The sequence below is a fragment of the Dermacentor variabilis genome, chromosome 11, assembly GCF_050947875.1.
Source record: "Dermacentor variabilis isolate Ectoservices chromosome 11, ASM5094787v1, whole genome shotgun sequence".
Taxonomy (NCBI): domain Eukaryota; kingdom Metazoa; phylum Arthropoda; class Arachnida; order Ixodida; family Ixodidae; genus Dermacentor; species Dermacentor variabilis.
The window spans coordinates 40,935,726-40,961,041 of record NC_134578.1 but is presented as its reverse complement, the minus strand read 5'-3'; the positions used below and the strand labels follow the sequence as shown (position 1 = coordinate 40,961,041).

Below are 25,316 nucleotides of genomic sequence, written 5' to 3'. Positions count from 1 at the left end.
TAGATGCCCTTGCCGCAATAAATTTCAATTATCATCATCATCCACGTAATAAAGAAAAAAAGCACTGGCGTCGCTCAGTGGTTGGGTAACTGACTCCCACGCGGCGGGTCAGGGCTCGATCACGGCGGGAACTAGGCTTTTTTTTTCTCATTACTGACGATAGCTGCTTCGGACGCCGGACAACGGCGGCAGAGGCGGAGGCGGTGGGCACCGTCGCCACCCGAAACGGCTGTTGAAATGAGCCTATGACAGCACACACTGTAAAGAAAAGTTTACTTCCCATGCCGGCCCTGCGGGAGCGGATGTCCAGCGACGCTGTTGAAAACCACCACAACAACTGCTTAGGGAGGTATGCAATGCTTTATTGCTTTAGAGTAATGGTTTTTTTTAGACAAAGGTAGTAATAGTAATTTTGAGAGCGCGCCACCGATGGTGCTATTGCCGTTTCTGTTTCTCTTTGCCGCTGCTCTTATTCACGCTTCTCCTCGGGAGTCCTAACTAAGCGTTGCCTACCCATAGCAGTGCTGCAACAACCATTAAACCTGTTGTCTGCCTTATTATTTTACATAATAAAGGCTAGTGACGTCACTCCCACGTCGCACGGTGACGTCGCCGCGGCAGCTTATGCAACAGTAATCGTTACGGGGAAAACGCATGCGGGGAGCACTACGCGCTTCATAGTGTTATCACGAGAGCCCCATCAATAATTATGTGGTTCGGATGCTTGTTTTGTGCTTGCTCGTTGTTGAAACGAATGCTGTTCGGTATGGGGTAGGCATGCTTCCAAGGAATGTATGCACTTTTCGCTTCACGTTGCTGAGCGCTTGAAGCCTGCTTCACCTTCGCCGCTGGTCGGCCCGGTATCGCACTACCTCCGGGATCGACTCACACTTTTGCCGACACACATCGACGCGAAAAATGACGACTAACGAGAGGCTAACTGATTCCCTGTAGAAGACAGAGAGCAGAAAACTGAAACGGTAGAATAAAAGGAAGAGGAAAGTGCAAGGCTCGTGTGGACGAGAGCGTGGTGCTGTGGGGCCGGAAGGCTAGCTGAGAGGAGATGGTGCCGGTTGGCGAAACGGCAGGAGATAGCTCCTAGGCCGATCCAGGAGGTAGCCCTGCTATTCCAAAGAAGCGGACTGTTCATGAGACAACCAGGGACGATGGTCGATGTGTGCCTGGTGGGTCACATTGCTTGTTGGACAATCCGACAGTGACACGTCACTGGGAAAGTCACAATATGTACACTAGAGCTTATTATGCAGGTGAAGAATACTAGATAATGAAGCAATCAACTCCTTATTGAAAACACGCAAACAAAACCACTAACCACATGTGTAATTTATTTATTCCTTGAGAAACACCATTAAACATGATGTCCAAGATTGCGTAATGAATATGTTCATGAGGCCGTTCAGTAGGCTATATTTGCGTGGAGGGCTGAAACTGTTAAAAGAAACTCCCCCCACCCATAAAACAGGCCATTTGTCAACAGTGGCATTCTCAGAGGATGGCTATTATGCCGGCATTGATTCTATGTGGCCTACCAACTCAAGAAAGCCCACATGCGCTGGTGCTGAAAAACAGTACCCTCTCATGTACGTTGATGTATATGCAGCGGCATCTAATTACAGAAAGGAAGCGCGTGAAAGCAATGCGCCCGATGACTCTTTTGAAACCTGTCTAAATGATTTTAAACCTTCTGGGCTTTCTGCACCAAAGCCGGAGTCCCGGGAACCCGTGGACACGCGTCGGCAAGCCGGTGCGTGACTGGAGCGTCTATAAATGCCGTCCACGGAGGCACCTTGTTATTGTGACGCACCCTAGCCGCCCGTTTCAAATATTTTCAAGAACATCGGCAGGCACTCGCTGGGGTCCGCTTATAACAGAACGCGGCACAGTGGCCCAGTCCCTAAAACTTCTGATGATGGCCACCGATGCGAAAACACCAACGCCAACGAACGCCAAAATCACCAGGTCACAACAGCGCTGGACTGAATTTTATCTTGGTGGTGCTTAGTGCAACGTGTGTTTTCACAGCACTTGCGAGGTCCACGCATGGAGCATTAGGTCTACAGGGAAGAGACGCGTGGCGCGCTTGCCTGCCAAAACGATGAAGCCAAAGGACGGAAGATCAGGGTCTGCCCAATCGTCTTTACAGTAGAGAGCCAAGGCTGCATTCTGCATCTGCTGCTCGCGTGTGAGTAGTGGGCAAAACACCACGCTATGTTTCAAGCTTAGCAGGCTACGGTGTGGAAGCAACGCGAGAAGTTCGGTCATCAAAATGTTTCGGTCTGCGCTCTTCGCTACGTTGCAACGTTGCATGTTCTGGAGAGGCGCGCCGGCATGTGCCTGAGGCTTCAGCAACGAGCCCCACAAGAAGCAAAGAAAAAGCCGTATACTGAAAAGAACAATAAAATAAATGTTATGACCTAGCCCATTGGTGGCATATAACAAAAATCGCAGTTAAGATGTAAAACATCATTCATTCATTGTGACAGTAAATGAAAAAAAGTTTCAGAAAATTTCTGGCAAGAAAACATTGAAACAGACGTGTGTGACCTTTCCTAATCCCAACTCAATATCCAGCAAAGCTGTGTATTCGAGCAGTGCCATAAGAGCTTCAGTTGCTTGTAATTAAATCACACCTACTTGAAAACGCAGCGGGTTAAGACTGCTGCTCCTTGTGATTGCTTGCCCGCATCAAACGCTTTACAGTACTACATAAGGAATATGTTAAAGGCGGTAATTCATCCCCCTACAATTTACTTCGCCAGAACACTGGGCAGAGTTTTCTCTCCCTCCCCGGTCCATTCCCTTCCCAATTTCCGTCCGCCCCATGTAATATTCGAGTACCTCGACTCGTCGGGGCTCTCGGCGAGGCTATAGGAAATTTCTACAAAGACGGATGGCCTAACGGCCATCCCACCACCTCGGGCTTCCTGATCGGCCGCTACTTCACTTCTACTGGGCCACCTCCTATACGGTCTACTTCCAGCCTACTCCTCCGGTCGAACCCACTGGGCCCTCCCGGTCGGGGTGCTCTGATGCGGCTTGGACGACCCTCTACCTTTCTCCCTCCTACGCTCTCTTTCTTTTAATCCCATCTCCCCCACCCTGCTGGCGCTAAGCCGTGCTCCCGCATGGGCTGCAGAAGATAGTGCCAGCCTTTACTCCTTTCCCACAAGACGCACTTCTCTCTCTCGGTAAACTTAATCTCGGCTGCGTTCACAGTTCTTCCAGAGCAGCAGCATAATAACGGTGTTCATCGGGAAACATTGCACTTACGAATCTCCTTCCTGTTGGTATATGTAATTTATTGCAAAGGGAGTAATCAGATCTCGCACATTGAGCTTTGTCTACACAGTACCCAAAACGGGCCCAGCAAGGAGCCGCGTGACGCTCCTTGCTAGGATTACCACCTCTGCTTGCTGGTAACAGCAGCCATCAGCTACGCCGTGGCCGTGTGAATTTTTTGTGGTCAACAAGTTCATTGAGCGGCGTTGGTCATTTGAACAACACTTTTGAGCACGCTCCTGTGACCCGTGCGACACGCCCAGGCACGCCTTCCGATAACATTCTTTTTCACGTGTTGCGCCACAGATCTGATACGCGGAAATAATTACCAGGGAAGATGAAGCCAGATCGAAACTGCCGAGTAGGGCGTTTTCAAATAGGATCCATAAGTTAGCATTCACACTTATACAATTATGCAAGTAATTACAAACTGAAGCAAATAATTTTGACTAACTAATCAATGATCACTTCAAACTTCACCAGCGTGCACAAGGTGACTGCCAAGAATACACTATTGGTCCCATCGTCGTATCTCGTATGCTTCTTTTCTAAACAGCTTGGTCCTGCTAAGCGGGGGACACGCGGTCCGGTAATGAAATAGCGGACAGCCAATTGGCGGGAGTGGCTCTTTGTGGTGGCGTTCTCCCTATACTTCCTGTGTAAGCTTTCATTAATGTTGCTATGTTCATGAGGCTTGCAGTCATACAAGGCTGTTGGAACACATCATTAAATATTTAACAGGTTCCCGACACTTCCTGTTGCATCGCTTTAGAAATTTTTGTCGTACACGTGGAATTGAAGTTCTGTGCCCTAAATTTCGCTGTCGAATACCTCTCTAACTTCATTACCTGCATCTGTCTATTGTGGTAGACTCGTGTGCTTACATTGTGGGGCTGATGAGATGACAGACAACTTCTTTTTATCATGTAGCTGTTTCTCTCAGTTAGAAAAAAGACAAATTAAAGCTCCCTTTTACTCTATGAGAATAACCCTTGCAATTCCTAATATTTTGAAAGAGCGTAGGTTAAGGCGTGTTGGTATTCCATAACTAAGGCTTTTAGCGCACGAAAAGGGACGAGAGACAGAGGCAAGACCCGGCAAGAGGTAGAGGTAAGAGGTAGTAAAAGGTAGGCAAGAGGCAAGAGGTAGCGCTGTGTCCGCGTCTTGCCTCTGTTTCTCGTCCCTTTTCATGCCCTAATATATTATTTTTCGAAACCTTCCCGAAAAGGACATTACCATAGGGACATCTGCATGGCTGTCAGAATAGCTTCTATTGGAATCGGGAGGATTTCTTTGCGTAATTCCTAAGTCTATTTTGTTTTATTTTGCCATACCTATTGAAAAAACTTCCTTAGCTTTTCTCTTCAGATTCAACAAATTATTTTTCATACTTACCTGAACAATATCCACTCCCCCATAGTGGCGATCACACATTCATCACGAAAACCATCAGGGCATGCGCGAACGGGTTAGCGCTCACAATTAATGGGGTGATGCCTCAAAACTAATGAACGTAGTTTACTAACTCACTGGTGTGGCTAATATGTGCCACCTAAAACATGAAGAATTTAAAGATAAATAGAAGCAAGCATTTAAGTGCCCAGAGGTTAAAAAAACACTTTCGTCCTGGACAAAGTTTGCATACCCACTCCAAACCGGCCAGTGAAACTTTCGGCAAGCTACTTCGACGACAGCGATGATTGGTGCAAGTGCGCCAGTTCGTCGAAGAGTGAAGCTAACAAAATGAAACACATTATGGAAAGTATTCCATAAGACGCATTGCAGATGTTACTCTCAAAAAGCATTCGTTTCGTCACTGAGGTCACAGCCCGATGAAGATCTTGTGACGAGCTGAAATGGCATTGAATTTTCACCCGGTGCACTTCTGAAGTTAAACAAGTCGCTCGCATCCTTGGCTCTTTCCTCGCACCATGGCTCACTTTCCGTGCAAAGTTGTGGCACGAAGTGCTTGTGTTTCCACTATCCCTAATGCCATGCGTGTTTTTTCGTTTGCAAAAGGGAGTGACTGGAAAATAATTGATCCGCCTGTTGACACATCCTCAATAAAAGGAGGATATTTTAGTTATGCCGATCCTAAATTGCCCTTTACCAAATGATTGGCAAAGTTGATATGGAGCAAAGATTTCTGCGTTATAAATATTGAGGTGTGGCTGTTAAGAAAGGAAAGATCGCGAGGAAAACGTTATAAATAAAGCGTGCATATATTTTTGTGTTTTGGGGGGAAAGTGGTAAGACGGTGTAGTTCTTTTTTTTTGATGAGCTTGTTCCAAGAGATTACAGCATATTCAAAGATAAAGCATACAACAAATTTGTCAGTTCCTGCCGAAAAGAAGTGAATGACAACTTTAAAATCCGCCTAAGGAACGTATAGTCTCCATTTGAAACAGCGCCACTCATATGTTTAGGTAAAATAAGATTACTTAATATCATCCTAAATACTTTTATTTACTCCGGACAACAATTGGGCAGGCTACTTACGCTTTCATAAAAATTATGAACGGTATACCTATATCTTTGACTGTGATAGTATGCTTATTTTGCAACATTGACTTGTTTTGAGCTTCTCTAGCATGAACTGGTAACCGACCAAAATAAAGTAAGGCGTGATAGCGTGATGAATTTTTGGTAAATGTCAGTCACCTTTGCAAGATCATCTGCAGAAACAGCGATTACAGAGTTATATCATGAAGTGATTGCATAAGGACTGCACTAAAACACAAGAGAATAATAGCAGGAAGCTATAGGTTTTATACGAGAGCTTATATTTATAAAAACAGTTAACCGTGGGAATGGTACCGTAGAAAAACAGAATATGTTTGAAAGGCGACCACATAATTTAGATTTACTCAGTGAACGTGAGGCGCGCGAGATGTTGCACAGAATAAATTATTTTCGCGATGTATGAATTTTACTGATGCGGGCCCGTACAAGGGAGATAAACTGCACGTATCTGAATAGCGTACCATTTAAAACATTTTTTAAATCCACGAGATGAACTGCACTAAGCAGTTAAATTTCCACGTGAATTGTAAAGCCTCTCGAACTCAATGGTTTGTGCCATGGTTTGTGCCGACGTTCTTGAAATACTTGGCCAACTATCAACAACTTTCTTGCACTTCTGCTTATCATATATGTCGTAGCTTCCTTCCTGTGCGCACAGAAGCTCATAGATAAATGAGCAACATGAGGGGACATTTTCTTTGTGCTGGTCCTTCACCCAGAGCTCGCAGCCTGAAAATGAAGCGCATAGTTATTGAAACATATCAATCTATTCTCGCAATTTGGGGCAAAAAAGGCTTTAAGAGCAACACCAAAATTAACACTCGTAATGCCGCTATTCCTAAGCAGTCCTTTGAAGAACAAGTGCAAACGCTTAAACGCCTAAAGAAATCAGAGAAGCATGGAACCGAAAGTGTTAACAGTGGGCGCACAAGCTTGATCTAATAGCGTCGATCCACTTGCACATCAAAGCTTTTTGCGTAAATAAAAACTGACCTCCTGAGCAGTTGGCACATTCAGACTAGATTTCTCGGTGCTCGATAACGACAACAGCGTCACATTGCGATGGGACCAAAATTAAAAGACGCTCGTGCGCTCACATTTAGGAGCACGAAAAGAAAACTGACGTGGAAAAATTTTCCCCTTGTCTCTCATTGCGGCGTATCTCATAACCCAATTGTTGTTTAACCATGTAAAAGCCCAGACTTAACTTAAAAAAAGATTTGCCCCAGCGTCATCTATATGATATTACTTTGAAGCCTGGTAAACATGTGACATGCTACATTCCGCCCATTGAGAATTTTTTTAAAATGTATGCGATCAATTATAGGAAAACGTTGGGCCTGACATGTCGTGCGATTTGTATTTAGCAGCAAGGAAATATCATCTGTAGACTTATCTAAGTTTTTGTTTCGTTACTCTTTTTATATCATTTTTAGTTTGCCCATGTTGTGAGCAATACTTACGAAGCGAATAGCACTCTTGATTACATCTGTTGTAACTTGCGTTTTTGATCCATCTTTCTTAATATTACTTATCTAGCTTTCGCCACGCCCACGATCGAGACATGCTCCTTTGTAGGCCTGCACCAATTTTAGCTTTTTAATAATCTAGAAGCTTTTCAAAGGAGCTCAGCTGATATTATTTTTGGGGAATATACAAACAGGGACGAGGCGCTTGTTTTTCCCTTACATGCACTCGTTTCGCAAGTGAAAACGAATTCGTATCCGAGATATAAGACCCGGATACAAATTGTTTTTCTTATCGCCTCTTTCTCGGGATTGGGCGTTTTCGGAAGTTTCCAAGTCAGAAGGTATATTCGTGAATATATATACAAAACTAACTATACTGGGAGTCTTCTGGCTGCTGTGTGGGCTAGTAGGCAACTTCAGCACTGGATTTGTGCATCTTCGTATGTGCCTCTAAATATGTGCCATTTCGTCGCAAGTATCCCATAATGGATGTTCCACACCGACACAGGGTGACACAAGGTGACACAAAGCACACGAAGCCTTAAATTAGTTTAGATATGCACCATAACTCGATATGCATACACCTGTGATCAACGTTCTACCCTCGACAAGCATCATACATAGCCTTCGTTCTCGTGATAGCGACAGATACAGGCAATGACGCTGCACTCATGCCATCCACTACTCCTGCTACTTCGCTAAGTCAAAGAAATTTGATGTCATATAGCCTCCAATGTTGTAATAAATCATGGTGTTTTAACGGATTAGCATACATAGTGAACTTCTCGCACTTTTCGGTGGTTACCCATCTATGTTTGTATTTATGCTTGTGCCTATCTACGTTTGTTTGTATGTGTCCATTTTCCTGACTACCCGGCTCATTTTTATTAGTCTGTAGTTGAACATGGTACCGTACGACCAACTTGGGTCCCTTGGGGCAATATGTGCACATGTACCACTCATCAACGAACCTCTTCCGCGCTGGCATAGGTCTCTGTGGATGCGCAATTGGGTCTGTACCGCTCTTGAGTAAAACTCTTTCACGCCGATGTCACGGATTCGGATCTGTGCTAGTAATTAATGAACATCTTTGATGCCAACTTGGATCACCGGGTATTGGCCAGTAGATGTGCACCGCTTATCAGAGAACGTTATTCACGCCACCTTCAATAACTAGGTATGTGCCGCTGGGAATATAACAACGAAGAAAAAGATTCTTCGAATTTCCGCTGACGTCTCGGATCGAATACACGTCACAATGTTTCTTTAAGGACAGCAACCTGATGTTTTAGCAGGCTTCGCCACAAATGCACCGGGTATGTAACGCCTTTCAATGAACGTCTTCACGCCAACTCTGTAGTGAGCTGCTCCATGAACATACTTCTGCCGCTCTTCTGTGAACATCTAGCCAACTTCGTTTTAGTAATCACGTGCCGCTGGGTGTGCGCAAACCGAGGGAACAATTACCAGCGTTCACAGTTGCCAGCGTACCACACTTCCCGTCCTGAAAACCAAGTGGAGAATTCTCCTCATTACTACTACAGGGCGCAGTGTATCTAGCAAGAAGACCGAAAGAGAAGCCTGGATGTCGCATTAGCGTTTCTCAGCGTTTGCACGCACCAGCGGACCACATAATTCGGAGGCCACGTGGAGGCTTTGGGACAGCTCCGATAGATGGTGCTGAGTGTTCTTAGGGAAGCGCGACAGAGGAGTCTCGCGGAAGTACAGGTCTCATACATACCTCGTTTCGACGGTGGCAATACGTTGTGCCGTCATATTGAATAAATGATATAAACTTTCTACGTACGGTAGAAGCCTTCATTACTGTAATTATAATATTCGGTACCATTTCGCCCTTCATGCCCTTATTTTTTCTTCTTTTTTTCGTGTTCTTTATCAGTTCATCTGGGATCACTACATCCTCCGGGCTTCTATTATCACCACTCCTGATTGATATTGAGGAATATAAACATTCGACACCTCTTCTGCTTTTCCAGAGGGTCCTTAATATATGGTATTTGGAACCCCTTAGAGCTTTGCTGTTTTCAGTATTGAATATGGACCTGGAAGCGAGCGCTTCAAATCCAGCCTATTTGAGAACTACCCCATGTCTTCGGCATCAATATCGGCCATCGCGCACTTATGATCTTGCTCGAAGTTATTTCATTTTTGTGCGATACTTTTGTTTCTGCTTCAATTGTATCGAGCTTTTCGCAAAGTGGTGCTTTTTCAACTATATTTTCTTTGTTTGTAGCTAACGAACAAGGTTTATGGAATGCGGCGGAGTAAGTACTACATTGTAATGCTGCTGTGTGAAATCGGTTACGGTTACGAGCAGCTCATTCCAGAGCAAAAGTTCACCGCGCTTTGAAGTTGGGTCGTAAAGAAAGAAATATATTCAAGTCCCGAGTAACCCTTTCCGCAAGACTGTATAAGGGGCTGGGAAACGCAGCTCGACGCTTCTTGCTTCAGACAAACTACATCGTTTCTCGTTTCAGAATGCCGGACCGCTGTCCGGAACAATGACCTTGATATGGAAGATTCCCTCTAGGAAATAACTTACGCAATTCGCGTTCTCCCTGCCAGCTTTAGCAACCACAAACCACGTACACTACTAATTTACCCCCTCGTCCACCCTACAAAATTCAGAAAAATCAAGTTGAACTCTTTCGAAGGATAGATTTGAATATTCCAGCGTGAACATTTTGTGTCCACGCCACCTGAACTCAGCTTTGGAAAATTAGAATTTTTGACATGTAGTTGTGCATTTATCGGAATCTGTCTTGATGTTTTTCTACGTCAAAGTTTGCGTAATATTTCGGTGTGTTTTAGTAAAATTATTAGATATTCACGACTCAACGCTGTCGTGATAGTCATCACTGTGGTCGGTATCGCTGTTTCAAGCACTTCTTCCTAGCCGTTTGGTATCTTCAGGTACGGGCTTCCTCGCCACTACTTGGTCATGTTCATTTCATTGTGGATAGCTTCTGTTGGTGGATGAAGTTTAAACAGAGCCTCTGCGTCGTGACGCTTATGTCCTTGGTGATGCGCTACCTCGAAAGTTGACTCTTGAATTTCACTCACCATCTTGCTTTTGTACCTTTTGGCTGTGTCTGTGGCAAGAGGTGTGTCAAGGCTTGATTATCCGTAGACAACTTAAAGTTTCTTCCTTCCAAATTGCTTCTAAAATACTTCAAATCTACAACTGCAGTCAACGTTTCATTTTCAGTCGCAGCATACTTTACTTATGCCTTAGTAAATATTTAAAGAAAGCATGCTATCACTTGTGACTGTCTTGTAACAGGTTTGTTGACATGGCTTTGATAAAGAAACACTGAAGCACCATAATGATATGCGTGTGAGTAGTGCTTCTTTGCTACTCACTCGCACTTCGTAAAATTGATCTGAAGATGTGTCTTTCTCAATGCACCTAGAACCCTTGATAGATGACTAATGTGGTCATCTCGTGTTCTTGTATAGACGGCTATTTCGTCAACATAGACACTACAATATTTGTCAATAAATTCAGCTAGCACAGAGTTGAACATAGAGTTGATCAAAAAACCTGTTTATTACTTAGGGTAAGCTTCGGAGAGGCGTCCTCAGTCCTGAATGCCTGAAGCTCGGGCTGCTTCCTCGGCCCTCGCAATTAGCAGTAGTTTATCCTCGAGGTCGGAACTGGCCAAGAATCTCTCCCAAAGCTCGTTTGTTTTGTAAACGTTCAGAGGATGTAATGGTGCCTGCCTGCAACCCTCTACTATGTTCCTCAAGAACCTGGTTCCGCGCAGAAGCTGCATTGCGACGAGAATTGTATAGGGGCTATCAGGTGGTTTCTGGTTTGGTGGCGGAATGTATCAGCTTGTAGAGCTCGGAGGAATCACTCCTGCTTTCTACGTAGCGCCTTCCGTGGGGGTGCGCATGTTCTGCGGGTTAGCTTGTAATGTTGTGTGATGTCTTGGTACGAGACTAGAGGGTGCATGTGTGCGGGTTCACATTCCTTGGCATTGGCTTCGTGTCAAATCTCGCGCCACGTGGTTGGCGACCTCGTTGCTAGGATTGCCAGTATGAGCTGGCACCCGGATGACCATGACTGATCTCGTTGGCGGCTTTATATTAATGATTTTGAGCACGTTGGCTTGAATTCGGCCACTGGCAAAGCTGCGACACGCCTGTTGAGAGCCGGCCTTTGTGGTTTCAATCTCTGTTTAGGAGAGTGCGATGGCTATGGCTGCTTCCTCGTCTTGAAAGGGAATGTCTCGGAGGAATGAAATGCTGCTCCAATGTTCCTTGTTGACGCTTACGGTGGTTGTTGTGGCTGCACGCCAGGGGTAAGACTCCGCCTCCGTGTAGGCTGTAGAGAGTGGACTCCTGTATTGCTTCTGTATAGTCCAGACCCGGGCCTCCTTTCGCTGTGCGTGTGCACTGGGGCCATGTTGCGAGGTAGGGCAGCTACGGTAATGTTCTTCAGGATGGCACGGGGCTAGCTCACAGTCTGAAGCGGTGGATGGCTGAGTGGGCACACAGCCTCAGGCGTAACAGGATAGATCTCCCTGCTTCCGTAACCGCCAACCTTGTTCACTGGCTGGGTAAATATCCCTCGACCAGCTCCTCAGCCGTGCTGTGCACTCCTTGTCGTATTAGGCGTTCTGTAGACGCACTGTTTGGCAGGCCCATCGCCTGCTTCTATGCATTTTCGATCATTGTCTTGATTTTATTAAATTTCGTCGCGTTGAGCAGAGCGCATGGATTAACATCAGTTATTCCAGACACGACAAAGGCTTGCGCAAGGCGAAGCGTGTCAACCTCCACCATGCCTCTTGTCTTATTCGGCGGATCATGTGGGTAACTTGGGCTACTGTGTTCTTAGGCTTGTTGATCATTTTTCTGTTGGTGCGATCCCACTGAAAGCCATTCCTAGTATATTTACGCTCTATGATGCGACGATGGTGTGTCTCTCCATTTGCATGTGAATAGTGGGCGAGTCGAATGCGTCCTTTTTTCGTTGTGAGACCAGGAGTAGCTCTGACTTTTATGAGGCGCAGTTGAGGCCGCATGACTTAGCATAGTCGCTCACCATGGCTGCCCCTTCGTGCAAGCGGCTTTCCATCGCCCCGACTGACCCAGTGGACGACGAGATGGTAATGTCGCTGGCGTATAGGCCATGCCGCATCCCGGGAATGTTATAGTGAAGCGATGGCGTGCCTATTATGGCGATATTGAAGAGGCGAGGGGAGCGGTAACACGGCGCCCTGTGATGTGGCGCGCCCACCCAGTAAGTAGGGATTTCTGGTTTTGCCCCCGACCTTTAGGATAGCGTTCCTACTTGAGAGAAAATCTCTGATATAGTAATACGTCCTGATGTCACAGCCCAGCATGGTTAGCCTCCTAAGATTGCTGCTTGCTTGATCTTATCCAGCGCCCCATTAAGGTCCAAGGTGAGAATAGCGGTGGGGGAGTTGCGTGGCGCTGGTACGATCACCTGCTCGTTAAGCTGAAGTAGGATGTCGTGTTTTGAGATGTGTGGACGGACTCTTAGCTTCCTTGTTAAAAGTTTACCCAATTCCTCCAAGAATGGTTGTAGGCGGCTGAGTACGATGTGCTCTAGCAGCTTTCCTGCACACGAAGTCAGGGAAATCGGTCGTAGGTTCTCAATGGCTGTTGCCTTGCCGATTTTCAGTATGATACAGACCTCCCCCATTTTCTAGTCCTCGGGAAGGTTTCCTTCCCTTGATACTTTGTTCAGCTGAGTAGTAATCTCTATTACATTATCGCTCAACTACGCATCTTACATTTCCCGCCCAAATGGAAGCCGTTTATATTCGTAGATTTCGAAAAGCGTAATAAACGCAGTGAGCATCTCAGTTCCTTCTTTGAGTAGTACTTGTCAATATTTTTACATAGATCTAACATCGCAAACTAACACCCAACGGTCTCGTCAATTATGTCGTCAATTCCTGTCATCGGCAAAGGGAACGAGTCTATTTATTGGTCAATAATCCGGAAATTTGTGCACAAGCAATAAAATCTGTCTTCGGTCGGCACTATAATAAGGGATGATGCCGATGGAGAGATTCAAGGTTTCATGATACCAGAATTCAGCATTTCTTGTAGGTTCTGTATAAGCTATACCTATTCTTCATGACTTAGCACATAGAATTTATTTCTCAAAACAATTTTGTCCCGATGTTCAAAAGGGAATTTGATTGCACTCGTTACGCGGTTAATGGTGCCGGCGAACAAAAGTTTCCTAAATTTCAATGAAACCACGTCGGTGCTTGTGATTGCTCTATCCTGTAATTGAATGAGGTTGGAATGCTCGGTCGTCATAACGTCGTTTCAAAAAACGTTCATCTTATGTAGTTTCATGTCAGCCTGGCCCAAAAGAAAATCGAACTCCACTCCTTACATGACAAGAGAGAGAGAAAAGCATGCATAGAAAGACAGGGAGGTTAACCAGAGGTAGTTCCCGTTGGCTACCCGGCAAGGGGGGAAGGAGTAGCGGAATAAAAAGAGAAAAACAGTGGAAAGGAAATTTACGCATAAAAAAGAACAAGTAGAAACAAACCGTTTACGCTGTTAGCGGCGAGACATGGAGTGGCGCGTTCTCGCGAGTGATACGTCACGGCCAGGACGCTGCTCACTCCGGCTCACTCGGCTGCCACGTGCGCTCGTTCCCGTCGTCTATGCTTATGGTAAGGGTGGCTCGTGCCGTGTTTATTGATAGATATGTCGGCTTCTTTCTGTTGCCATGCCTGAACAACACTTCCTCCTTCAAAAGCGCATGAATTGAGAAAGTTTGCGGCATGGATATCGCAAGCTATGTAGCGTTGAAGGGGCCTACTGGTTTTGCAATGTCTATATGTGCCGTGCCTGCCCATAAATATTGCGTAAAAAGACTGTCTGCAAATTCACCCGCGAAGTTGTGTATGATGCTTTGCTAAACACTTAATCTTCCCTAAGTACTTAGCTATGACAGACATAGCATTTTACATGGAAGAAAAGTCTTGCTATTTGGCGTCAGCATATTATCCATGTGAGAAAGACACTGCCCAGCGAAGCTTTCGTCATGGTTCTTATTACTCTGGTGATTTATTATAGTCGAATATGGCTACTTTTTCAATGCGTGAAGCAACGAGTAAGGCGCGCATTTCGTATGAAAAGGTTTGCTGCTACTTTGACCGCTCTTTCAAACACGCCCCCATAAAATGAATTGCTCACGGCTTCTAACACAACGGCGCGTCATGTAGAGTTTTACAGTTACATTACAAATGCCATAATAGCAATCGCCTGAAAGAAAATTTTCTTTTCATGGTTAAAATCGAGAGCGAATCAATTGAAAGCGAAGAAATGTTTCATGGTGGCACTCAATAGCCTTTATAGACAATATGGCACACCTCCCACGCAACGGTAGCAGCCGACTGTTGTTATGGCGAGGCACTCATTGTTCGCGAAACCCACCAGTTCACTATAACTTCGAATTGAAACCACGCAGCAGCTTTTTACAGCGCCAATTGAAACGCCTAAGGTATACTGGAGGTAATATTGCACAGCTTAAAGGGCCTAGAAAAGAAAAATTCCAGCACCTTCTGTCTCACCATGTCCCTATCCAGCGTTGTTCAGCTATACAAACGGAGGACTATTCGCTTCGTCAGTACTAAGAGAGAAGCTCGCAAACCTTCATAAGAAAGACACCACAATTCTTACATATTTCACCTAATTTTTGACCCTCTACCGGGGAATTATGGTAATTTCAATATGTCTCATACTACTAATGGATGACGCTTCCGCTTCTTTCTTGCTTCAGCCATACGGTCCAAAAGGCATATTTCACAAAAAAATTGGGGCCGAACAGCCTGTGTCAATTCGCCAAACAGATTTGCCATGTATATTCCTCAAGCAATAAATACCAGTAAATTGCTGAAGGGAGTTGAACGTGTAGCATGGAAAAGAGAATATATGTTGGTACATTCCTTTTCGTATTATGCCAACATCAGTGAACCTCATTTAGCTTTACTTCAAATTACATCCACTTAAACACGTCAGAACCACCTAATTTTGCGAAGCAGTTAGAAAAAGCAAGTGGTGATAGTAGAATCTAGACTGCTGTGTTAGTTGAGTCCTCTTGTTACTGCTCATTGTTATCCTGGAGAAATGTCAAAATTCGATATTAAACCATAAACTACTCGTCCTGAGCATACCTCTTATAACCACTTAAAATCAAGGTAACTGTTGTAGAGGTCATATATAGCCAGCGTTTGTGACATACTTGTTGCACCGTGGCAGGTATGGTATCATAACTGGATTCTTCTATGCAATGCTTTTGTAGTTGTCGATCGGCGCATGAAAAACCTGCAAAGGGCTGGTCTGTGCCCTTTTGGCTGGCATTGTAGCGTTGCCTCTCAGGACTGTATTGTCACCTAAGAACTAGGCTCATTAAATAAATTTTCGGGAACGAAGACGTCTCAAAAATATATTTGATGACCGCCATAATTATACAAGCAGAGAGAACGAAAGTGAACACACGAAAACACTGCAGAAAGCGCCCAGACACCGCCCGAACTACAGTAGACGATAGGCGCGAGTCCGTGTCCTGATGTCACGCGAGCGGTGCTCGCAGCGCACCTGTAGTTCGTTCTCTGGGCTAATAGAGCGGTGGGAGACGGGGTTGTGACATGATAAGGCTCCTCATGGTGAGCTCCAGATCACTACATTTCACTTTTGCAGCAGTCCAGTTTGCTAGCTCTCTTCAGTTCCCATCGTACATTTGAACATTGACAGATATCCGGCAAAAATTTTGTGTTTTTCAACTGTTATCACTATTCCCACTGACCGAGGCACCGATATCAAGGATCGCAAAGACCTCCATATTATTAAAGATCATAGGGACAAAATAATGTTTGATTTCCGAATAAATAATATTTTCTGTGTCTCAGATGTTCCTAGGTTCGCGGAGTTTCCGAGCACGTCCATAGCGGATTCCGGTTGACCTGGCATGTGACAACTCATGTTCGCAGTATAGTCTTCTCTTCTGTTCTGTGTCCATTGCCTTTTTCGTTTGATGTTGCCCCTCACGTATTAATGGACCTTAAGCGAACAATCGGAAGACACATATTTTAAACATTGGAGAAGGTCCTCGGGAGGGAACGGTGCTTTAACCTGGACTTGTCTCTGGCAATATTTTGCCATCCAGGGAATCACTAGTAGCACGACACAGGAATCTGGAAGTATGTGGTCCGCCAATTGCAGTAGGCACCTCTTCCCAGCCAACTATTGCCACTCTGCTTGTGAAAACTTCCTTTCTCGTACAAATGTGCTAGCTTAACTTGAAATGCCTCAATAAATTTTTACATGGTTCCAGGATTCTTTTGTGTGTTCTTTGACGCGTAGGCCACATGGCGTTTTATCGTTGTCACCTGGGTACGGGTGCAGAATAAATATCTGATTGGAGTCACCTTACCAGTAGTTTTACTCGCAAGCAAACTGCGAAAATTCGAGGAAGTGAGGCGTAACAGCGGTGCTACTATCAAAGCATCGCGGATTCATTCTCACTCGGCGTATCGCACGTGCGGCAAACATACTCAAAATTTCTTCTTGTTTCGTGCGCTACATTCTTCCTCAACTGCGAAGTGTGCTTTCTGAGCGGCTCGTATTTGTTTCCTTTGTAGCTTTGTGCTACATTCTGAGGCATGAAAAAATTCTCTATGAGGGACAATTGCCACCGCGAACTTCCGCCATCGTTGCTTCAAAGTGTTGTAGTCGGCTAATGTATCTCGAGCGTACATACGAAAGCACACGCTATGTGGTTATCAGTCGCTCCTCTAAAGACGATGCACTACGCGTCTAAGCTTCGTTCCAGGAAAGCTCCGATAACATCCGCGACGGGCTACAAGCGACTTGCGGCGCAGCCTACGGACTCACTATTGCGAAGGACTAGGATCTTCCAACCGACGAAGCCAAAGGTTCCTGTATGTGACCCTTGGAGGTAACACACTACTGAATCATATAAGCTGGGCTCTCATTTTAGCATTGAACCAAGTTCAGCCTTGAATGGCACCATAGTCTACACGCTACAGTAGCCACAATAGTTCGCGTCACTAAGAACGTGGTACCTGAATACCAGGCAGGTGTGGTCATAGATGCTCTTGACTGTGCAAAACTCGCCGCGAGTAAAACAAGGCATCCAAGGTCGACCCTCAAGTACGTGATTAGCTACCGTATGGGCAACATGATCGCCGTAGTGCAATCGGAAAAACAGGGTTACTATAACGTTCTTGTCGACCATACCATTAATGAAAACGCTCCGAATGCAGTAGCGAAAAATTTTAGAGCAATGCACTTTGATCCGACAAACACAAATAGCTAGCTGACAGAATACTGAATAATTTGAAATTCATTACGCTCAATACATTAGGTTGGAAAAGCTGACGTTGGGTCTTCTAAAATTATCTTCCTCTTTAGGACCCACAAACCAGAGCGTCCCCTAAACCCGATTGTCTCCAAAAAAGGATTCTGGCAGTTGTGTGTGGCTCAGTGCCTTCAATATGACCTGGAGACCCTCCCCACAGATGACCCAATTTTCATCCGATGTTCATGGGACCTTGCAGAAGAACGGAAGACTGTACTGCAATGTACTTCTTCAACCTTTGTTTATCAACCTTTGTTATTCAACATATTCAACCTTAAACCGATGTTATTCATTTGTATTAGTCAATTCATTACAGTAGCCTATTCACTGGTGTTCGCGAACTAATTCAACAAAACGGGAAGCGGTGATTTCTAAACTAGACAAGCATAAATATTGATGGGTATTTCTCTCTTTTTTCGAGTTGTACCTTGAGTCTACGTCTTTCATTCTTTACAGTTGTTTTTTATGTACAGTGAGCAGGAGTGTGCATCAACTCTTCCTTTGTTTCTGTTCTGAGCGGCCTTTGGTTACCCAGTTTTCACATACCCACATTAAGACGACTTATGTTAGGATGCACTTCTTTGCTAACGATTTTCCATTTTTTGCGATTTCGGCAGTCGAGACGCTCGACGACCTGGTTTCTCATCTGCTGGTAATTTTTAATCACCAAGCAGAGGCACTAAACTTCACTTTTGAACGGTCAGTAGGAACTGAACACCGGTTTTGGGCATCACTGTTTCTTTTAGCCACAGAGCATCCATTTGCTGCGTGCACTATCCTCGGTGCAACAAGGACAGTTTGAGAAAACGGGAATGGTAGCTACTTACATCCCTGCGACGCTCCCGAAGTTGTGCGCACATCAACTCTATCTTAGCTTCAAAGCGAGACTAACCCATATGTACCTAGTTCGATAACATTCATCATTGATTTCCAGGTTTTGTAAAGATATTTTCAGAAAAGACGACATGCGCATCAAAGATGCGGCAAGCAAGGAACTTACTCTCGTGCTGGTGGTTCTGTATATTTATGCACTGTTGCACAATATTAGGAAGATAGCCTCTTGTCAACTGCCAAAGATTTGTGCTACGACGAGCCACAAGGAAAATAAGGCATGGTATAAAAACATGCAATTAAATTCACTGAGTGTTTCATAGGTAGGTATTCCCATGCCAGTTAATTAGAGAAAGAGTACGCATTCGAGCTTATTCGGTCATCGTGTTGGATCATATTCATTGTGGTCACGTGACTTGGCTATGCCAAAAGTGAGATTTCTCGATTTGAATAAAATTGGTTGAGCTTCGCCGCGTCTTGTCCCTGCGTTGTGTGTAGTGGTCTAGATTCGCTGTAAATACCCTAGAATATCACCCACCAGTTAGCTCCAACTAAGATCCTGCCTAATGAGGAATGCAGAAAGGCAATACTTCGCTGCCATCATGACCACACCTCGCCCTGTAACACATTGGTACACGCCGAAATGAGCCTATCAAATGCAGCTACTGAACAGCACACCATCAGCCGAAACATATCATAATAGGTGTAAATTTAAGGACTAGAGTGACGCGAAGCATTAGGATGCATAAGGGCTTAGGCAATAGCCACAATTCCACCTTCAGAAATATATTGCCTCCAGAAATGTCTATTTTCGGTAGGCCGCATGGACTAGAGGACGAAATGTATTTGATGTAACCTCTTCGGGTATTTTTATACTGCAATATTTTATTCGCGTCACACGGATTAAATTATCAGAGGCACTATCACGATGGACATTAAAGCACGGTCTACGTAGATACAAACGTGAATACAGAAAAATTGGGCAAAATTAATTACAACAGATTCCAAATGTTGCGCTTCGCTACCTCAGTACCTAAATTATCTCATTGCTAATGAAAGTGATGTTGTGTCTTGTTTTCCTCCGTATGTTGTCGCTTTTTTCTCCCGTATGTCAGTTGTGCGCTGTTATGTAAATTTATACAATGCATTGAGATGCAGTGCTTTCTGCTCTCTCTCTTTTTTAATGCATCTCTGCTTTTTCTCATGTGTTACTTAAATGATATTGCGCGACACTAAAAAACGACACGGACGTGAGAGAAGACGACACACCAAGCGCAAACTTTCAACTAAGTTTATTGTGCCACTGCGTCAGTTTTATACATGGCAGGCAGCGTAGATCGCGCATGCGCTTACAAGGAAATGAAGAGCGAATTCATATAACATCGTTACGAGTCATGCGATGCCGCGTCCAAGAAACATAAATTTTTTTGGTTAAGAGCCAGAGACGGGAAGCAAACACAAGTGTCACCCAATTTTGCGATCATCTGCGCTTCAGATATTTCACGGATGAGCTGCATGCTGCCACGGGAAACAATCGTGCATTGATCCTCAAGAGACTTGCATCCATGATGGCGACAGTGGATCGCAAAGAAACCACCAGAGCCATTTTTTTACATTGTTGCTGTGTTCGCGGAGCCGATCGTTGAGGCAACGCCCAGTTTGTCCGATATATTTCGTCCCACATGAAAGCGGGATGTTGTACACCACCCGGTGGACACACTCGACAAACTTTTTGCGGTGATGCTTTCTGCACTAATCAGAAGGGACGGCATTTGGATCCATCAGACTGCAAAGCCTGCCGAGCTTGTTGGGAGCAGAAAAAACTCTTACATTCGCCCTTTGGGCAATCTTTTTCAAGTTGTGGGATATCCCGTGCATGTAAGGTATGACACTTACTTTAGGGGGTATGCCGGGAGGGGCATCGGCAACTGACTTCTGCGTACTGGATCGCGCTTCTCTCAAAATGCGTTCCGCGACAGACAGTAGCACCACCCTAGGATATCAAGCCAAGGACAAACGTAAAGTTTGCGCTTAAAAGCTTACGTCCACAACATGACAGCAAGACTTGCTAAGGGCATTCTTGAAGCACAAACTGATAATGGCCTGCTTAACAAGCTTAGCATGTGGGGACGCATACGGCAGAAGTGGCTTGTTGGCTCGCGGCTCATATGACTAACACGTGTGGTTGTCCTGAAAGTTCAGGCGAAGATCAAGAAAATGAAGAGACCTATCTACCGGCATCTCATGAGTGGCTTGAAGGGGGACTAAGCACTTCTGAAACGTTTATAACGCTTTCTTAGCTTTCAGAATGAAGGCATCAGAAGAGCAGTCAATGAAAATTAAAAAGTCATCAACGTATCTAAATGTTTTAAAATCTGCAGTGCCTTGCACTTGTGAAGACATGTCACGGTCTAAACAGGATAAAAACAAGTCACTAAGAATTGTAGCAACGCAAGAGACAATACAAACTCCGCTCTTCTGCAAAAAACATTGGTTATCTAAGGTGATAAAGGTGGAATTAAGATAAATCTGTAAAAGTTCTAAAAATTGACTGCAAGACATGCCGGCCTCATTCTGGAAGGAAACAGCACCATACTTATCAATACATTGCTGAACACAGGACAGTACGCTTCTATGCGGCAAGGAGTAATAAAGATCCTTTACGTCAATACAAAACGCCTGAAGACCACGGTCAAAATGTGACTTCAAAACCTCAATCACAGTATCTGAGCTCTTAACGAGGAAAGGGTCGCTGACAGGCAGAAGGCCCAATTTTGTTGTAAAAACACCCCCAACTGCTTTTGCCAAGTATCAATTTCTGACACAATAACCCGTAACGGAACACCGGGTTTATGCGTTTTGGCCCTGAAGAAAACGTGCAAATGATCTCGCTTGCTGTTTTCAAAGGCCTTGGTTAATTTTTGCAGATTAAGTCTGTTGCACATGCGCTTTGCCACAGCCTTTACCTCAGCCAGCGACACGTCCCTGTGACATTTAAACGTGGCACTGATAGCTTCTAGAACCTTGGCGTTAAAGTCTTCAGCAGGTAACAAAGCAAAACCGCCTTGTTTATCGGCAGGAATTACACACAGCGAATTGTCCACGAGTGAAGAGGCTACCCGATTCACCGAAATCCTCGCGTTCGGTTGCTTGCACCTTCGTAGTACATCGACACCTTCCGATACGATACGGCCTACCTCGTGGTCTGGGACAAGCCTTGAGACATCTCGAACGTAGGACAGAAGTTCTCTGGGGGGCCTTTTGGTTTGGACGGCAAACTTCGGCCCGAGAGACAGCACCTCTCGAATCTTTTCAGGCGAAGCAACAGACTCTGGGATATGGACGAGGTTTTGCGTGGCCGACCGCTTATTTTGTGGCTGCTGTTCTCGGAGTCTACGTAGTTGTTGTTGCCATAGAAATTCAGTTGTCTGGTCCGCCAACCGAAAGTACTCGCGATGCAGACCATTAGCTTGTTAGCGCATGCGCGATCTACGCTGCCTGCCATGTTTAAAACTGCCGCAGTGGCACAATAAACTTAGTTGAAAGTTTGCGCTTGGTGTGTCTTCTTCTCTCACGTCCGTGTCGTTTTTTAGTGTCGCGCAATATCATTTAAGTAATGGAATACCAACTTGCCCGAAACGCTGCTCTCATTGTCATGTGTAATGGTTTTGTATGATGTGATATAGGGCTTCAGTGGTAAGAAACAAGAAAAAATATCTTCGCCCTGCTGCCCCATTTATTTTAGGTGTACTTGGGACTAGTCAAGCTGCCAGGGGGAGCTTTTCCCGCACTTTACCTTTGCAATAGTGCACATTGTTTTGTGGAAATAAAGCTTAGCACTACCCCAGAAGACACGAGTGCCCTGTTACATCGAATTGCCATCAAACGCTAAAAATAAACACAGCTCGATATGACTCAAGTTGTTATATTTATGTTGATCAAAAGAAAATAAGCGTGGATGACCAGACTATCCAGGCGAATTTTCACTTTGGTCATCTATCAATTCTAGCTCGGTTTGTCTCGCAGTTCTGTAGTAATCATCCCTGAGTACATACCTTTTCCCGACTTTTCTCTCGGCACGTTCAAGAGATCGCAGCTTCCACCATCAGTAAATATAACAGGATCAGTCTCTTTGCCCCCAGCTGAGGAAAAAATGAATGCTTTATTATTTTTCCAGTTCTACTATACAAAATAACGATACGAACCACCATGCATTTTTTAATTTCAAAACAGAAATATGATATTGAAGTTTTTGGGCAAACTTCGAATTTGTTTTTTAAGCCCCCATTTTTTCGATATTGCATAACAATAGCTTGGTTCAGTTGAATGTAACGCTAATGAAGATGTTGCACATCCACAATGTGTATTGCTGTCGCACATCGAAATTGTCGATATCATTTCTTGAGTCCAGGGTATCCCTTGGTCCGGATGGTATTCTACACCCATAGGACTAGATCCTGCTAATATCTCATCTGTAACAATGTGGTCGGTGTCCACTTTCAACTGTTATCATATATATTCACGACCAGACGGGATTCGGTCCAATTCTTGATTTCTTATAAGATGTTCCGTTTTAATATTTGCTTTTACTATCCTGGCACAAAACAAACGATTTCAGATTGAATTTTAAAGGGCTTCGCATGACACAGTATGTACGATGGAAAGTCGCAGCTTCTCCCGAGAACAAAAGCATTGATTGCGACAACTAAGTGTGATATTTCTGTACAAATAAACTTCATACTTTTCTCGGCCATATAAGTCCCACTAAACATTCGCTTAATAAATAAATTAAGCATGGTGTCCAGCGCGGACAGCCAAACATGAACAGGTCTCTCTCGATGACCTCAGACACTTGATGACGCATTGCTCGCACATTGCTGGTGAAATGGAAAGCAGAAACCGAGAGGCGCGAATGCTTCTGCTGCCTCAGCCTTCAACGCACTTCCGAAACTTGAGATCACGCTACTTCTAGTACTAGGAGTGCGGGAAGACAACGTATATGCCGCCACCAGCCATCTCAATTCTCCTAGACTTTCCACTCCCCGCACACCACCTCCAACAAAGGGAGCGAGTCGTGTACGAGCGCAGTCGGGCGGAAAGCCATACACAGCCACGACCGGGGTAGTCGAGGAGAGGCGCGCTCTCCTCCCCCTAGCCGGCCGTACGTGCGCTTTATCATGTGAGCTCGAACATTGGGCGCGTATGATGCCACTATCCTTATCTACTCACCTTCGCTCTCTTTCACTTGCACCTCCAGCGCACGGTGCGCGTGGTTGTGATAGCATCGCCACTAAGTTGTATTTTGAACGGAGCATCACGGTGACACCTACAGCCACGGTGACGATGACGAAGAAAGTACGCCGTCGTCAAGGCTAGTGTTTAACTTGTATATCTTTCAGTTCGTTTTCACATCTTCTGGGGGCGGTAATTTGTTTGGCAAGGGTAACAATTTCAATTAAGTATTCAATACGGAGACAAAAGAAAATGAATGAGATTAAGCATATAAGCTTGCGTCAAGATAACGAATACTTTGCTTTGATCAAGCTTTCCAAATAGACGGGCAGTACTTGACAGGATTACTTCTACGTCAATAAAGAATTATCAAAAATTCATTGGAGGAATAAACAACCTCTGTGTGAAACCCTACAAAATGTGACCAATCGTTAAGTACAGTGCAGATTGTAGCAGTCATGGCCTATTGTGTATTTGTGTATGTAAACATATGAGAAGAGACATTAATGCCTACAAAAATATGTAATGTTACAAATGCCGAGCCATTCTAATAAAAAAAATACGAAGGACGGCTCTAGGAATAAGTCAGGCATGCAAAAGTAATCCTTCCATCATTATTCACTGCATTGTTCAAGACAAAAATATTACCGCTGAACTCATCCCCACGATGACTGTCGATGGTACTGCGATCACGATCAGAATTCGAGGAATGCAAGCAAATACGGTATTTATGAATTTAAATATTTAAAATCGATAGTGGCCACTCGGAGGTTTCCTTCGCATTGGCTGTACGTGGTATAGTCCGGAATCGTCCAACATTGCTGTGGTACATCATCGCCAAGGCCCCCGTGAACACGGCACCACCGTGTTCATGGGGGCCCTTGGCAGTGATGACGCCGACATTGTGAAATCGATGTAATAATAATGAACAAATGATATTGATGGAATGAGAAAGGCGGTACGACGATGACAGGGCGATAATGATGAGATGACGATTTTTTAACGACAGCCGATAGTATAACGCGGACCGCATGACGACGACGACATGACGAGACTGAGATGACGACGATGCCATGGCAACAATGGCGACGATGAGGGTATCATAACGAGAGCAAGATCGCAAATGTCTGATGATAACGTAATGAGGACAATCACGTTACCCATGGCGGCTTACACACGATTGAATGATGACAGCTTCATTAGGATATAATGATTAAGTCTCTGACTTTGGGACACTTGTCTGTATTCCGTATCTTGTAACAAATTGTTACGAACGAATAATGAACTGAAACTGAAACTGATATCACAATAGCGTCGATGAATCGACCAGGCAGTGTCGTGACGACTGCATTACGATAATGGTGCTCCAAAGAGTGTATCAAAATGGCGTGACTACGATGGTATGAGAAGGGTGGGATGTAGAATAGAAAATGACGACGATATAATGACGGCGATGACATCACTACGGCGGTATGACAATAATCATGACGACGACGCAATGACACGGATACGATGGCAACAATATAAGGACAATGCGATGAGAACGATTATATTAA

At 44.7% G+C, this 25,316-nt stretch overlaps 1 protein-coding gene across 4 annotated transcripts in view; it reads right to left on the bottom strand.

The window, feature by feature from the left end:
• Positions 1–359: 359 nt before the first annotated feature.
• Positions 360–25,316, bottom strand: part of LOC142563685 (male-specific histamine-binding salivary protein-like) — a 134,300-nt gene continuing 109,343 nt past the window's right edge. The window contains exons 5-7 of one of the 4 annotated variants that reach the window (XM_075674280.1): positions 22,584–22,670; positions 6,285–6,552; positions 360–2,404 (exon numbers count right to left, since the gene is read on the bottom strand). In XM_075674280.1, coding sequence (XP_075530395.1) covers positions 6,323–6,552; positions 22,584–22,670 — 317 coding nt within the window. In that variant the 3' untranslated portion in view covers positions 360–2,404; positions 6,285–6,322. Of the gene's footprint in view, positions 2,405–5,394; positions 6,553–22,583; positions 22,671–25,316 lie in introns of those variants that run through there. The other 3 variants (XM_075674279.1, XM_075674281.1, XM_075674282.1) reach the window with 3 other exon arrangements.